This window comes from Coregonus clupeaformis, chromosome 1, assembly GCF_020615455.1.
Source record: "Coregonus clupeaformis isolate EN_2021a chromosome 1, ASM2061545v1, whole genome shotgun sequence".
NCBI lineage: Eukaryota > Metazoa > Chordata > Actinopteri > Salmoniformes > Salmonidae > Coregonus > Coregonus clupeaformis.
This window is the reverse complement of record NC_059192.1, coordinates 10,632,774-10,650,219: the sequence shown is the minus strand read 5'-3', so window position 1 is coordinate 10,650,219 and position 17,446 is coordinate 10,632,774. Positions and strand designations below refer to the sequence as shown.

Sequence of the window (17,446 nt, the reverse complement as noted above, 5' to 3'; positions counted from 1 at the left end):
AGTAGAGTTTCCAGATGTGAAAGAGCCCCAGACTACACTACACTACTAAAAGACAATGTTTACATTGCTTTACTTTCATCAAAACAGAGGTGTATGATTTGATCTGGATGATTTTCCATACATTTTCTCAATTGTAGGATCTAGATTATATAGCATTCGAGAGAGCGAGATATTCCCAGTCTGATTTCAAGGATGAATTCAAATCAGACTGATTTCCAGGTTAGAATTATTTTAATGCTCAACATGTGTGACAATGACACCATAAAAAAACTTAAAATAAATACAACTTTAAAGGGACATTCCGCAATTGGTATATCCATTATTGGACTTGTAAATTATTGATATATACCCAATCATTCTTGAATAATATAATTTCTAAATGCCTCATGAGCTTAGCTCAACTGTCACACCCCATCAGAACCCAAAATATAAGGTTGTTTTATTTATTTATTTGTAAACAAACTAAATGTAAACAAACACTATAGCCTCAAAACATGGTTAAAACTATATGTTTTATATCATGAATGGTCAGCCCTTGTATCCATAGCTCGATCTATACATTTGAGAGTGGTTACATTCCTCCATTCCCATTCCTCAGCTGTTTACCAAATCAGTGGCGGGTGACAGCTTTGATATTGTTCTGCAGATTACCCCTTTAAAAAAAAACACGACTTGGTATTCGTTGTTTGAACATGAACAAACCGCAACTTAAAAGTGTTTCCTATCGCTTTGAAGAGCTAGCAACACTAAATAGTCTGAATCAGCATGACGCAACAGGAAGCAGGATTTGTTGAACCAGGCAATGTTTTTCCACTCCTCAATTTTCCAGGTGTTGACTGCGTGCCCACTGGAGCCGCTTCTTCTAGTTTTCAGCTGATAGGAGTGGAACCCGTTGTGGTCGTCTACTGCAATAGCCCATCCGTGACAAGGATCGACGAGTTGTGCGTTCTGAGATGCCGTTCTGCACACCACTGTTGTACTGCGCCGTTATTTGTCTGTTTGAGGCCCACCTGTTAGCTTGCTTGATTCTAGCCATTCTCCTTCGACCTCTCTCATCAATGAGCTGTTTTCACCCACAGGACTGCCGCTGACTGGATGTTTTTTTTATTTGTCGCACCATTCTTGGGAAACCCTAGACCAGGGGTCTCCAACCTTTTCTAGCATGAGTGCTATTTGAAAAAAATTAAACGTTGCGAGCTATTTTGATTTCAAATAGGAACATTCTTCTATTCTCTTCTCCCCTGCAACTCTTCCCAGGGTCATTAGTGCACAAAAGAAAGTAGTGCACTGTTTTCTGTCAATATACCTGGTCAAATAATGGTTAATAAACAACTCTAAGGGGGGCCCCTATAAAATCTGTGATTTCTTTCCCAAATTATATTTTCTCAGTTTTATTCTTTATTCTTCCTGGTTTTAGATTATTTTAGTTTTTCACTCTCAAAATTACAATTGTTCATAGATAAACAATACAATTAGATGTTCTGAGTCCATGTCAATGCTTAAATCACATCAGAACACAATTTATTTACGTCTGGAAGTGTACTTTTTGAGTGTAATTCCCCTTTAATTGCGTGTCTAGTAAGTGAGGAATGGGTCGTCTGAAGTGCTGGTCTAGATGGTTCTGTACTGCTGATGCTCATTTCATGGCAAAGTTTGCAAATAAATTACTCATGGTATACTTCTGCCAGGTAAGCCTACTTTGCAGTTAACATTTAATTAAGAAGGTTTTGCGGAAAGTATTTCTGTCAACTCACAAGACTTATCACATCAACTGGCAACACACAGAGTGATAGACAAATGCGCTCACCACACAGACAGACTGGGCCAATATTGCTGGACATTAACTGTGTTAGGTTTGGCTTTTTAAGCCAATAGTGGCTAACCAGGGGTGGGATAATGTCAATCTTGCCTTGATTAGATAGTATCTGGGAGCTTGCGGTGTCTGATACTTGTGAGATTTGTTTATGACAGTTTGCGATGGAACACATGAAAAATTGCATTTATTTTGGAATTGTTTGGCGAGCTACTCGTAGGTGGACTGCGAGCTACTGGTAGCTGGGGATCGACCTGTTGGAGACCCCTGCCCTAGACACTGTCGTGCGTGAAAATACCAGGAGGGCTGCCATTTCAATCAATCAATCAATCAATTTTATTTTATATAGCCCTTCTTACATCAGCTAATATCTCGAAGTGCTGTACAGAAACCCAGCCTAAAACCCCAAACAGCTAGTAATGCAGGTGTAGAAGCACGGTGGCTAGGAAAAACTCCCTAGAAAGGCCAAAACCTAGGAAGAAACCTAGAGAGGAACCAGGCTATGAGGGGTGGCCAGTCCTCTTCTGGCTGTGCCGGGTGGAGATTATAACAGAACCATGCCAAGATGTTCAAAAATGTTCATAAGTGACAAGCATGGTCAAATAATAATCAGGAATAAATCTCAGTTGGCTTTTCATAGCCGATCATTAAGAGTTGAAAACAGCAGGTCTGGGACAGTCCACGCCCTCTTGTTTCTCGCTTCCGCATTGTCTCCGTGCTGCTGTGCTGTTTGCTGCTACTTGGCTACCTGCCAAACTATTCACGTTTTACTTTTAATAAACGTTTAATCAATCTCTGTGTTCAACAAATTTACCAACTTTTTAGTTTTGTCCTCACTCATCTTTTTTCGTTAAACTTTTTCACCCCGGACGTTTTATCCCGAGACAGAAGAGTCATTTTCCTGTGCGTTTTTGCTGCCAACTTTACTTTATTTTCCTTTTTCCATCGCAACTTTTTTCCCTCATTCAACTTTTTTCACTCCGGACGCTTTATCTGGACATGGTTCGTCAACATCTTCAACAGCCGAAGCTAAGTAGTAACATTAACATGATGTCTTCTAATTGCAGTCGCTGTACTCATAATATACAGGAGAACGATCGCCTTACGGCGAGAATAGCTGTGCTACAAGCCCAGCTTCAGACGCAATCGTTAGGCAAGGGTAATTTCAGTGTAGGAAAGGAAGAAACAGCGTCTGTGCCACCAGTAAGTACAGATAGTAACGTTAGTATAAATCCCCCGCACAGTCCCCGCAGCCGGACAACTTTCTCATGGCTTCTGGAGGGAAATACTGTTGGAATGATCAACCGGTGTCGCTCATTCAGCCGACAGAAACTTTCAACCGGTTTTCCCCATTATGTAGCGAGTCGGAGTCTGAGTCTGAGTCTTCTCTTGTCTCTACTCCTCCCGTTACGGGGTCTGAGACGCCCGAAGGCTCCCACCATTAGCTCTGACAAATTGAAAACCCTAGTCATTGGCGACTCCATTACCCGCAGTATTAGACTTAAAACGAATCACCCAGCGATCATACACTGTTTACCAGGGGGCAGGGCTACCGACGTTAAGGCTAATCTAAAGATGGTGCTGGCTAAAGCTAAAACTGGCGAGTGTAGAGAGTATAGAGATATTGTTATCCACGTCGGCACCAACGATGTTAGGATGAAACAGTCAGAGGTCACCAAGTGCAACATAGCTTCAGCGTGTAAATCAGCTAGAAAGATGTGTCGGCATCGAGTAATTGTCTCTGGCCCCCTCCCAGTTAGGGGGAGTGACGAGCTCTACAGCAGAGTCTCAGCACTCAATCGCTGGTTGAAAACTGTTTTCTGCCCCTCCCAAAAGATAGAATTTGTTGATAATTGGCCCTCTTTCTGGGACTCACCCCACAAACAGGACCAAGCCTGACCTGCTGATGAGGGACGGACTCCATCCTAGCTGGAGGGGTGCTCTCATCTTATCTACCAACATAGATAGGGCTCTAACTCCTCTAGCCCCACAGTGAAATAGGGTGCAGGCCAGGCAGCAGGCTGTTAGCCAACCTGCCAGCTTAGTGGAGTCTGCCAATAGCACAGTCAGTGTAGTCAGCTCAGCCATACCCATTGAGACTGTGTCTGTGCCTCGACCTAGGTTGGGCAAAACTAAACATGGCGGTGTTCACCTTAGCAATCTTATTAGGATAAAGACCTCCTCCATTCCTGCCATTATTGAAAGAGATCGTGATACCTCACATCTCAAAATAGGGTTACTTAATGTTAGATCCCTCACTTCAAAGGCAGTCATAGTCAATGAACTAATCACTGATCATAATCTTGATGTGATTGGCCTGACTGAAACATGGCTTAAGCCTGATGAATTTGCTGTGTTAAATGAGGCCTCACCTCCTGGTTACACTAGTGACCATATTCCCCGTGCATCCCGCAAAGGCGGAGGTGTTGCTAACATTTACGATAGCAAATTTCAATTTACAAAAAAAAAATGGCGTTTTCGTCTTTTGAGCTTCTAGTCATGAAATCTATGCAGCCTACTCAATCACTTTTTATAGCTACTGTTTACAGGCCTCCTGGGCCATATACAGCGTTCCTCTCTGAGTTTCCTGAATTCCTATCAGACCTTGTAGTCATAGCAGATCATATTCTAATTTTTGGTGATTTTAATATTCACATGGAGAAGTCCACAGACCCACTCCAAAAGTCTTTCGGAGCCATCATCGACTCAGTGGGTTTTGTCCAACATGTCTCTGGACCTACTCACTGCCACAGTCATACTCTGGACCTAGTTTTGTCCCATGGAATAAATGTTGTAGATCTTAATGTTTTTCCACAAAATCCTGGACTATCGGACCACCATTTTATTACGTTTGCAATCGCAACAAATAATCTGCTCAGACCCCAACCAAGGAGCATCAAAAGTCGTGCTATAAATTCTCAGACAACACAAAAATTCCTTGATGCCCTTCCAGACTCCTTCTGCCTACCCAAGGACGTCAGAGGACAAAAATCAGTTAACCACTTAACTGAGGAACTCAATTTAACCTTGCGCAATACCCTAGATGCAGTTGCACCCCTAAAAACGAAAAACATTTGTCATAAGAAACTAGCTCCCTGGTATACAGAAAATACCCGAGCTTTGAAGCAAGCTTCCAGGAAATTGGAACGGAAATGGCGCCACACCAAACTGGAAGTCTTCCGACTAGCTTGGAAAGACAGTACCGTGCAGTACCGAAGAGCCCTCACTGCTGCTCGATCATCCTACTTTTCCAACTTAATCGAGGAAAATAAGAACAATCCAAAATTTCTTTTTGATACTGTTGCAAAGCTAACTAAAAAGCAGCATTCCCCAAGAGAGGATGGCTTTCACTTCAGCAGTAATAAATTCATGAACTTCTTTGAGGAAAAGATCATGACCATTAGAAAGCAAATTACGGACTCCTCTTTGAATCTGCGTATTCCTCCAGGGCTTAGCTGTCCTGGATCTGCACAGACTCTGCGAGGGCCTGGGATCGGGAGAGACACTTAAGTGTTTTAGTACTATATCTCTTGACACAATGATGAAAATAATCATGGCCTCTAAACCTTCAAGCTGCATACTGGATCCTATTCCTACTAAACTGCTGAAGGAGCTGCTTCCTGTGCTTGGCCCTCCTATGTTGAACATAATAAACAGCTCTCTATCCACCGGATGTGTACCAAACTCACTAAAAGTGGCAGTGATAAAGCCTCTCTTGAAAAAGCCAAACCTTGACCCGGAAAATATAAAAAACTATCGGCCTATATCGAATCTTCCATTCCTCTCAAAAATTTTAGAAAAAGCTGTTGCGCAGCAACTCACTGCCTTTCTGAAGACAAACAATGTATACGAAATGCTTCAGTCTGGTTTTAGACCCCATCATAGCACTGAGACTGCACTTGTGAAGGTGGTAAATGACCTTTTAATGGCGTCAGACCGAGGCTCTGCATCTGTCCTCGTACTACTAGACCTTAGTGCTGCCTTTGACACTATCGATCACCACATTCTTTTGGAGAGACTGGAAACCCAAATTGGTCTACACGGACAAGTTCTGGCCTGGTTTAGATCTTACCTGTCGGAAAGATATCAGTTTGTCTCTGTGAATGGTCTGTCCTCCGACAAATCAACTGTACATTTCGGTGTTCCTCAAGGTTCCGTTTTAGGACCACTATTGTTTTCACTATATATTTTACCTCTTGGGGATGTTATTCGAAAACATAATGTTAACTTTCACTGCTATGCGGATGACACACAGCTGTACATTTCAATGAAACATGGTGAAGCCCCAAAATTGCCCTCGCTAGAAGCCTGTGTTTCAGACATAAGGAAGTGGATGGCTGAAAACTTTCTACTTTTAAACTCGGACAAAACAGAGATGCTTGTTCTAGGTCCCAAGAAACAAAGAGATCTTCTGTTAAATCTGACAATTCATCTTGATGGTTGTAAAGTCGTCTCAAATAAAACTGTGAAGGACCTCGGCGTTACTCTTGACCCTGATCTCTCTTTTGACGAACATATCAAGACTGTTTCAAGGACAGCTTTTTTCCATCTACGTAACATTGCAAAAATCAGAAATTTTCTGTCCAAAAATGATGCAGAAAAATTAATCCATGCATTTGTTACTTCTAGGTTAGACTACTGCAATGCTCTACTTTCCGGCTACCCGGATAAAGCACTAAATAAACTTCAGTTAGTGCTAAATACGGCTGCTAGAATCCTGACTAGAACCAAGAAATTTGATCATATTACTCCAGTGCTAGCTTCCCTACACTGGCTTCCTGTTAAGGCAAGGGCTGATTTCAAGGTTTTACTGTTAACCTATAAAGCGTTACATGGGCTTGCTCCTACCTATCTTTCCGAGTTGGTCCTGCCGTACATACCAATACGTACGCTACGGTCACAAGACGCAGGCCTCCTAATTGTCCCTAGAATTTCTAAGCAAACAGCGGGAGGCAGGGCTTTCTCCTATAGATCTCCATTTTTATGGAACAGTTTGCCTACCCATGTGAGAGACGCAGACTCGGTCTCAACCTTTAAGTCTTTACTGAAGACTTATCTCTTCAGTAGGTCATATGATTGAGTGTAGTCTGGCCCAGGAGTGTGAAGGTGAACGGAAAGGCTCTGGAGCAACGAACAGCCCTTGCTGTCTCTGCCAGGCCGGTTCCCCTCTCTCCACTGGGGTTCTCTGCCTCTAACCCTGTTACAGGGGCTGAGTCACTGGCTTGCTGGTGCTCTTTCATGCCGTCCCTAGGAGGGGTGCGTCACTTGAGTGGGTTGAGTTACTGACGTGATCTTCCTGTCTGGGTTGGCGCCCCCCTTGGTTTGTGCTGTGGTGGAGACCTCTGTGGGCTATACTCGGCCTTGTCTCAGGATTGTAAGTTGGTGGTTGAGGATATCCCTCTGGTGGTGCGGGGGCTGTGCTTTGGCAGAGTGGGTGGGGTTATATCCTTCCTGTTTGGCCCTGTCCGGGGTTTCTTCGGATGGGGCCACAGTGTCTCCGGACCGCTCCTGTCTCAGCCTCCAGTATTTATGCTGCAGTAGTTTATGTGTCGGGGGGCTGGGGTTAGTTGGTTATACCTGGAGTACTTCTCCTGTCTTATCCAGTGTCCTGTGTGAATTTAAGTATGCTCTCTCTAATTCTCTCGTTCTCTCTTTCTCTCTGAGAACCTGAGCCCTAGGACCATACGTCAGGACTACCGGGCATGCTGACACCTTGCTGTCCCCAGTCCGCCTGGCCTTGCTGCTATTCCAGTTTCAACTGTTCTGCCTGCGGTTACGAAACCCCTACCTGTCCCAGACCTGCTGTTTTCAACTCTTAATGATCGGCTATGAAAAGCCAACTGAGAGACCTGAGCCCTAGGACCATACGTCGGGACTACCGGCCGTGGTGACTCCTTGCTGTCCCCAGTCCGCCTGGCCTTGCTGCTATTCCAGTTTCAACTGTTCTGCCTGCGGTTATGGAACCCCTACCTGTCCCAGACGTCCATTTCTGAGATACTGTGGTCACCTTCGCCATAACCTCGAGAGAGGACAGACCAGAACAACAGTTCAGTTTAGGGCATTTCTGATTCAGGAAATCCAGACAAATTATTTACTGTATGACTAATTATTACTACTACCAATATTCTTAATACAGATTTCTAAAACAAATGTCAAAGAGAATAACAACACAGTTGAAAAAAAAAAAAATCCTCCCATATTGGCTTATACTCCCCTATCGTCTTGGTGATCTCACTGCAGAGTTACAGGGTCAGGGAATGAGAGGGTTAATCCTTAGGGAGAAATCCCAACCATCCAGCAGACCCAAGCTGGTAAGATTTGTTATTGAAGCAAGACAAAAACAAAACAACAGCAATACACTTCTTCATATAAAACTAGAGGTGGGGAAAACTTAAATCCATTTGGAGTAACTCTCAATCATTACCAACATATTTTTTTTTCCTTTTACAGGCTGGCATGTGAAGAAAATCTATTTGCATATTTACCAAAGGGCCACAGGGGACCGGTAATTCCTCCTCCAAAAAACAACAACACTGACGGTTAAATCAAAATAACAAATAAAATTAGAATTACAACCCTTGATGACTATCTTAACTTAATTGTATCCCATAAGGTAATGGTAAAATAGACTAGAGACAGGTGTCCCTCATTCAGGGGCAGCGCTCTCTCGCTCTCCTTCTCTTGTTCCGAATCACACATAGGACTGTTGATCAATTATAAACTTCTTCCTAATTATCTGGTGTTTAAAGAGCCCATTTAAATCTCACCCAATGTCTCTAGTCTTTCTAGTGAGGGTGATCAGGCCTCACCAGAAAGTCAGAACAGAGGTCAGAGGTCATTCAAACCCTTAAGTGAGTGTTTCTTTCCCTGCACCTTAGACATTATTGAAAGATATTTCAAACATTTTGTGTATCAGGTTTACATTGGGTTTTTCAGTACATTTTAGAGAGAGAGGGAGAGAGAGAGAGGGAGGAGGGGGTGAGAGAGAGAGAGAGGGGGAGAGAGAGGGAGAACAGAGGAGAGTATCAAGAGAATTTACATGTGTGCAACCAAAACTCGGACATTAAATACTTCAGAAAATGTCATGTGTGCCCTTTAAATTGCATCCTGTCTAACCTGTGATAAACCCACTAGAACCAAAATAAAAAGACCCCACACAATAAATCAAACACAGTATAAACACGTAGGGGAAAAACAAACAAAATGGCCTTAATTAATTTGGGGCTCCTTTAACAGCTGGATTCAGGTACCTTTATACTAACTCCCAAGGCACCTGCCTCAGAAAGCATTTCAAAGGGAGAGATACAGAATCATTGATAAACATGTAAATTAAAAACTTGGTAGCGGACATTCCATCAGTCCTGGAAGAAAGGAAATAAACATGTACTTAGTTTTCACTATGCTACATTTTAATCAGTACTACAAATTCTTCATCATTAATCGAGTTTACTGCATCTTGGGCAGGAAGTGTTAATAAAACCATGCGTGGAAATCCCAGGAGGGCTGCCATTTCAGAGATACTGGATTCGGTGTGCCTGGCACCAGCAATCATACCACGCTCAAAGTCGCTTAGGTCACTCCTTTGGCCCATTCTAACGTTCAATCGAACAGTAACTGAAACCCGTCTGCCTGCTTTATATAGCAAGCCAAGGCCACGTGACTCACTGTCTGTAGGAGTGAACCATTTTTGTGAAGGGGGTGGTGTACATAATAAACTGGCCAATAGGGGTAACTCAAATGGTCATCATATACATTTACATCATTTAGCAGACGCTCTTGTCCAGAGCGACTTACAAATTATATAGCCAAGATAATTCCAGTGCTTTATGACATGGATGAACACATGCATTGCAAATGGTAGCTACAACAGCACTACCAGCATTATTAGTGATTGATTGATCATTTAGCATTTTGGAATCGCAGGAGACAAAACAACGTGTACATTTCACAGTTGAAACAAGTACAACTGGTTTTACTTGAATGGTTTGGATCTTTCTCCCCCTCTGAAATGCAACACTACTAAGAATACTTCTAGTCCTATTTACAGGCTTGACCCAGTTTGTTTGATAGTTCTCCTGCTTCATCCACTTGGATCAGATATTATTCCTTTCAGGGTTATTGCTGGCAGATAAATTGTTTTCCCATTGGACACTCTGGAACATAGCACATATATTTGGCTCCGGGGTTGCCCCTCCATTGTGAAAGCACAGTGGACCAGCCTCCACAGCAGTCTAGAGCAGTAAATTAGATGGAATAACAGCACCACCTTCTGGTTGATTGAAGGAAGTTCAGAATCAAGTCTGGGATATATGGGTCTTTTCCAGACTTGATTCTTTAGGCAGGGTGCAAAGGAACACAAACAACATCCAGGCCCTCCGCCTATACAATGGTACCCATGGGAACCACTGCAGAGCTACTTAAAAGACAGAGGGTCAGTGATACCCCCAAGGTCCAGATACCCCTTACATTGATTGGGCTTTTGGATGTTGAGGTGTGTTTGAGTTTCTGTGTGTGTGTGTGTGTGTGTGCGTGTACGAGAGGTGTGTGTGTGTGTCACCACTGTATGTGTGTCTGTGTCTGGCTGGGGGTCTGCTGTGTGTACTGTGTGTGTAGGAGTGTGTTGGTGTGCGTTGAATCCTGTCCCTCCAGCCAGTCCTGGTAGAGTGTGCGTAGGACAGGGTTGGTGTCAGGTAGCCTGACTGGTAGACTGCTGTAGGCCTCCTCCATCTGCTGAACCAAGGCCTTGTCCACCCGACCCACTGTCTCTCCCTCCGCCTGCCCACGACCACTCACACAGCCTGGGGGGAGAGAGAGAGAGAGAGAGGGGGGAGAGGGAGAGGGGAGAACGGAGGGCAAACAAAGTATAAAATAAAAGATCACACTAAATCACTTTTCTAGTTTCTACATCCAGTTCGTTTTTTTACACTCACACCTTTGAGGATTTAGATTCACTGACAGCCTCAAGAATTTCTAACACAAACAGGTTCACAGTTGCCTGGTCACATTTACCCAAACCCAAACCAGGACCAGGAAGTAGATGTGACTTACCTCCGGGGCAGGAGAGCACCTCCACCAGTTGGTAGGGGATGCGTCCTGTCCTCATGCGGTGGACCAGGGTCTGGATGTTCCTGAAGCCATAGACGGATGCAAACTGCAGCAGCACCTCCCCATCCCGCTCCAGACACACCTCCTGGAAGTCACGGTTCCTAGAGGAGGGAGGCAGGGGGAGAGATGAAGATCGGATATTTAAAGAATTCATTCCCTCTTTTACAGCCTGCTTCCTCTACCCTATTTTCTACCCTGCTCTGCTCTCATCCTTCCCTCTCCTGAGTTCAAATACTATTTAGGGTATTTCAATTACTTTCAAAGACATTTGGTAAGTATTCTGATATTTTTGACCACACAAGTGAATATTGGCATGTATTTGAAAATACTCAAATAAACTGTATTTATACATATATTTATATACTCCCATGCATTTGGACAAGGGCCCTATCTACAAAGCATCTCAGAAAAGGTCCTAGGAATCCTGTTAAAACCTGTTTTAAGAATAACAAAAATTCCCAAACTCTGAGCCAGGAGTAAAATCGACTGATAAAAGTCTATCTCAGCTGGTAAGGAAAGACAGTGACGACACGCATTGACATTGTCGCAAATGATGGGGAATAACCAATCATGATGAGGCATCGCCAGCTGTGAACTCTCTATAGCACGATCCAGACAACCACACTGAATGTGACTGTACATCAAATGTTGTAATGGTAAAACGTTTGATATCACTTTGCCTAATATGTTACCACTTATAACCTTTTTTGTTAAAAGCGGAATTTTCACAATATTACCGTTATCAACACACTCGTCGTCACGCCCATTTAACAACTCTATATCGCTTTGGGCACAGTAGGCATCAAGTCACTTGCCAATAATGAAGCAATAAGTCACCTCTGGGTTTTGTGGTATATGGCCAATATACCACAGCTAAGGGCTGTTCTTATGTACGACGCATCACGGAGTGCCTGGATACAGCCCTTAGCCGTGGTATATTGGCCATATACCACAAACCCCTGAGGTGAGGTATTGCTATTATAAACTGGTTACCAAGGTAATTAGAGCAGTAAAAACCAATGTTTTGTCATACCCGTGGTATATGGTCTGATACACCACGGCTGTCTGCCAATCAGCATTCAGGGCTCGAACCACCCAGTTTATAATGTTGAATATAACGCTGCATACAATGTTTTGAAAGATCTGTCATTTTCATGTAACACTATCAAAGTTAACACTATAGATGCCTTCAATTGCCCAATTTATAGGCATGCCCAATTTAGAGATATTCTTTAAACAACGTGATGTTGCGTTCCAAATGGATAACTTGAAATAACATGAAGTAGGTAATTAAATAATCTAAAGAAAAACGTGTTTATTTATTAGCCTAGTGGTTATAAGTATTTAGGCATATCATGTGAAATAGCCCTTGTGAAATTGTCAAAAGTGCAAGAGATACTGTTACGGCCAGATTATTTATGGGTTGATGAGCAATTGCATGTAACGCAGGAATCACTGACTCACTGCAATTTTCTTTTATCAAGACACCTGCTGGTAACTCTTAACTGGTTAGGACAGCTCATGAGGTGCCGTAAATATCTGTTGACTAGGAGTGACTCTTATAACTGAAGAGGCTTCATGCACAGCTTTTATTTTGACCCATAAGAGTAAAAGGTCTCTATTGTCAGCACTTAGGACCAATTTTCTATTCCGAGACGCTTTGTGGATACGGGCCCTGGTCTGTTTTGGTATTTTAAATCATGCATTTGGAAATACTTTCAAAATAGTAGGCCATTTACAGGAAAGTATTTGAAAATACTAAGTGATTCGGGCCACATTATCTAAAAATACACAGAAAATGTGTATTTCAATAAAAATAATAATCAAATAGACGTGTATTTGAACCAAGGTCTGCGCTCATCCTTCCCTCTTTCTCATTTCAAGGTCTTCTATCTATCTTACTCTCTCTCCCCGTCATCCCTCTCTCCCCTCCTCACCTGAGAGTCTTGTACGTGATCTCGTCTACATCCAGACCAAACAGTTCCGCAGCAGCGTATTTGAAGACGTGTTCCAGGAAGCCCTCCGATCCTCTGCCCTCATGTCTCACCAAGGCTGGGTCCCCTGCCTCACCCAGCCTAACATGGAGAGAAATAGAGGACAATTCCACAATCTGAGTAGCTGAGCCTAACGGACAGAAACACACTCACGTACACACATCACCGAGCAATGAGCCTCGCATTCAGCACCGACAAACACTTCCTGGTAAGAGCCCAGTGAACAGGGAAACACTCACACGTTGTCTAGAGGGACGGAGTCCAGGTCTGCTAATGACATCTTCATCCGTTCCATCAGGAGGAACACCTCCCCTGGGACACACACGGATTCAGTCTCACACTATAACAACAGACAACTTATATGGAATGCAGTGTTTGGTTTTCTTCAGACATAATTGGGACCCATCTCGTCCAAAAAGTTGACTCAAGTTTGCCAAAAAGCACCTGGAAGCACCTTGGAAGAATGTTCTATGAACAGATGAGTCAAAAGTCTAACTTTTTGGACGACATGGGTCCCATTATCCCTAGCGAAACCAAACACCGCATTCCACAGTAAGAACCTCATTCCAACGGTCAAGCATGGTGGTGGTAGTGTGATGGTTTGGGGATGATTTGCTGCCTCAGGTCCTGGATGACTTGCCTTAATAGAAGGAACCATGAATTCTGCCTTGTATCAGAGAAATCTACAGGAGAATGTCAGGCCATCCATCTGTGAGCTGAAGCTGAAGTGCAGCTGGGTCATGCAGCCAGACAATTATCCAAAACACACAAGTCTACATGAAAAGGGCTAAAAAGCAACAAATCTGAAGTTTTGGAATGGCCTAGTCAAAGTCCAGACCAAATCCCAAGTGAGATGACAGGACTTGAAACAAGCAGTTCAGGCTTGAAAACCCACAAATGTCACTGAGTTACAGCAGTTCTGCATGGAAGAGTGGGCCCAAATTCCCCCACAGCGACTTGAGAGACTGATCTACCACTACAGGAAGCGTTTGGTTGGAGTCATTGCAGCTAAAGGTGGCACAACCAGTTATTGAGTGTAAGGGGGCAATTACTTTTTCACACAGGGGCATTTGGTGTTGCATAACTTTGTTTATGAAATAAATGAAATAAGTATGTCATTGTTGAGTTATTTCTTCACTCATGTTCCCTTTATCTAATATTAGGTTTTGGTTGAAGATCTAATAACATTCAGTATCAAAAATATAGAAAATCAGAAAGGGGCAAATACTTTTTCACGGCACTGTATAGAGGTAGAGAGGATATATATATATATATAGATATAGAGGTAGAGAGGATATATATAGATATAGAGGTAGAGAGGATATATATAGATATAGAGGTAGAGAGGATAGATATAGAGGTAGAGAGGATATATATAGATATAGAGGTAGAGAGGATATATATATATATAGAGGTAGAGAGGATAGATATAGATATAGAGGTAGAGAGGATAGATATAGATATAGAGGTAGAGAGGATAGATATAGAGGTAGAGAGGATATATATAGATATAGAGGTAGAGAGGATATATATAGATATAGAGGTAGAGAGGATATATATAGATATAGAGGTAGAGAGGATATATATAGATATAGAGGTAGAGAGGATAGATATAGAGGTAGAGAGGATATATAGATATAGAGGTAGAGAGGATATATATAGATAGAGGTGAGAGGATATATATAGATATAGAGGTAGAGAGGATATATATATATAGATATAGAGGTAGAGAGGATATATATATATAGATATAGAGGTAGAGAGGATATACAGTGGGGGAAAAAAGTATTTAGTCAGCCACCAATTGTGAAAGTTCTCCCACTTAAAAAGATGAGAGAGGCCTTTAATTTTTATCATAGGTACACGTCAACTATGACAGACAAAATGAGAAAAAAAAATCCAGAAAATCACATTGTAGGATTTTTTATGAATTTATTTGCAAATTATGGTGGAAAATAAGTATTTGGTCAATAACAAAAGTTTCTCAATACTTTGTTATATACCCTTTGTTGGCAAAATGACACAGGTCAAACGTTTTCTGTAAGTCTTCACAAGGTTTTCACACACTATTTTGGCCCATTCCTCCATGCAGATCTCCTCTAGAGCAGTGATGTTTTGGGGCTGTCGCTGGGCAACACGGACTTTCAACTCCCTCAAAGATTTTCTATGGGGTTGAGATCTGGAGACTGGCTAGGCCACTCCAGGACCTTGAAATGCTTCTTACGAAGCCACTCCTTCATTGCCCGGGCAGTGTGTTTGGGATCATTGTCATGCTGAAAGACCCAGCCACGTTTCATCTTCAATGCCCTTGCTGATGGAAGGAGGTTTTCACTCAAATCTCACGATACATGGCCCCATTCATTCTTTCCTTTACACGGATCAGTCGTCCTGGTCCCTTTGCAGAAAAAACAGCCCCAAAGCATGATGTTTACACCCCCATGCTTCACAGTACGTATGGTGTTCTTTGGATGCAACTCAGCATTCTTTGTCCTCCAAACACGACCGAGTTGAGTTTTTACCAAAAAGTTATATTTTGGTTTCATCTGACCATATGACATTCTCCCAATCCTCTTCTGGATCATCCAAATGCACTCTAGCAAACTTCAGACGGGCCTGGACATGTACTGGCTTAAGCAGGGGGACACGTCTGGAACTGCAGGATTTGAGTCCCTGGCGGCGTATTTTGTTACTGATGGTAGGCTTTGTTACTTTGGTCCCAGCTCTCTGCAGGTCATTCACTAGGTCCCCCCGTGTGGTTCTGGGATTTTTGCTCACCGTTCTTGTGATAATTTTGACCCCACGGGGTGAGATCTTGCGTGGAGCCCCAGATCGAGGGAGATTATCAGTGGTCTTGTATGTCTTCCATTTCCTAATAATTGCTCCCACAGTTGATTTCTTCAAACCAAGCTGCTCACCTATTGCAGATTCAGTCTTCCCAGCCTGGTGCAGGTCTACAATTTTGTTTCTGGTGTCCTTTGACAGCTCTTTGGTCTTGGCCATAGTGGAGTTTGGAGTGTGACTGTTTGAGGTTGTGGACAGGTGTCTTTTATACTGATAACAAGTTCAAACAGGTGCTATTAATACAGGTAACGAGTGGAGGACAGAGGAGCCTCTTAAAGAAGAAGTTACAGGTCTGTGAGAGCCAGAAATCTTGCTTGTTTGTAGGTGACCAAATACTTATTTACCACCATAATTTGCAAATAAATTCATTAAAAATCCTACAGTGTGATTTTCTGGATTTTTTTTTCTTAATTTGTCTGTCATAGTTGACGTGTACCTATGATGAAAATTACAGGCCTCTCTCATCTTTTTAAGTGGGAGAACTTGCACAATTGGTGGCTGACTAAATACTTTTTTCCCCCACTGTATATAGATATAGAGGTAGAGAGGATATATATATATATAGATATTGAGGTAGAGAGGATATATATAGATATTGAGGTAGAGAGGATATATATAGATATAGAGGTAGAGAGGATATATATAGATATAGAGGTAGAGAGGATATATATATATAGATATAGAGGTAGAGAGGATATATATAGATATAGAGGTAGAGAGGATATATATATATAGATATAGAGGTAGAGAGGATATATATAGATAGATATAGAGGTAGAGAGGATATATATATATAGATATTGAGGTAGAGAGGATATATATAGATATTGAGGTAGAGAGGATATATATAGATATAGAGGTAGAGAGGATATATATAGATAGAGGTAGAGAGGATATATATAGATATAGAGGTAGAGAGGATATATATAGATATAGAGGTAGAGAGGATATATATAGATATAGAGGTAGAGAGGATATATATAGATATAGAGGTAGAGAGGATATATATACAGTGGGGGAAAAAAGTATTTAGTCAGCCACCAATTGTGCAAGTTCTCCCACTTAAAAAGATGAGAGAGGCCTGTAATTTTCATCATAGGTACACGTCAACTATGACAGACAAATGAGAAAAAAAATCCAGAAAATCACATTGTAGGATTTTTAATGAATTTATTTGCAAATTATGGTGGAAAATAAGTATTTGGTCAATAACAAAAGTTTCTCAATACTTTGTTATATACCCTTTGTTGCCAATGACACAGGTCAAACGTTTTCTGTAAGTCTTCACAAGGTGTTCACACACTGTTGCTGGTATTTTGGCCCATTCCTCCATGCAGATCTCCTCTAGAGCAGTGATGTTTTGGGGCTGTCGCTGGGCAACACGGACTTTCAACTCCCTCCAAAGATTTTCTATGGGGTTGAGATCTGGAGACTGGCTAGGCCACTCCAGGACCTTGAAATGCTTCTTACGAAGCCACTCCTTCGTTGCCCGGGCGGTGTGTTTGGGATCATTGTCATGCTGAAAGACCCAGCCACGTTTCATCTTCAATGCCCTTGCTGATGGAAGGAGGTTTTCATTCAAAATCTCACGATACATGGCCCCATTCATTCTTTCCTTTACACGGATCAGTCGTCCTGGTCCCTTTGCAGAAAAACAGCCCCAAAGCATGATGTTTCCACCCCCATGCTTCAC

At 42.3% G+C, this 17,446-nt stretch overlaps 1 protein-coding gene across 3 annotated transcripts in view; it reads right to left on the bottom strand.

Annotated features, from left to right (window-relative positions):
- LOC121567583 (nuclear prelamin A recognition factor) overlaps nt 1-17,446 on the bottom strand; it is a 97,668-nt gene that overhangs the window by 44,408 nt on the left and 35,814 nt on the right. For 2 of the 3 annotated variants that reach the window (XM_041877747.2, XM_041877745.2), the window contains exons 8-11: nt 13,152-13,224; nt 12,856-12,993; nt 10,862-11,019; nt 9,201-10,611 (exon numbers count right to left, since the gene is read on the bottom strand). The exons of the other annotated variant lie outside the window; for it this stretch is intronic. In XM_041877747.2, coding sequence (XP_041733681.1) covers nt 10,367-10,611; nt 10,862-11,019; nt 12,856-12,993; nt 13,152-13,224 — 614 coding nt within the window. In that variant the 3' untranslated portion in view covers nt 9,201-10,366. Of the gene's footprint in view, nt 1-9,200; nt 10,612-10,861; nt 11,020-12,855; nt 12,994-13,151; nt 13,225-17,446 lie in introns of those variants that run through there. 3 annotated transcript variants of the gene reach the window in all.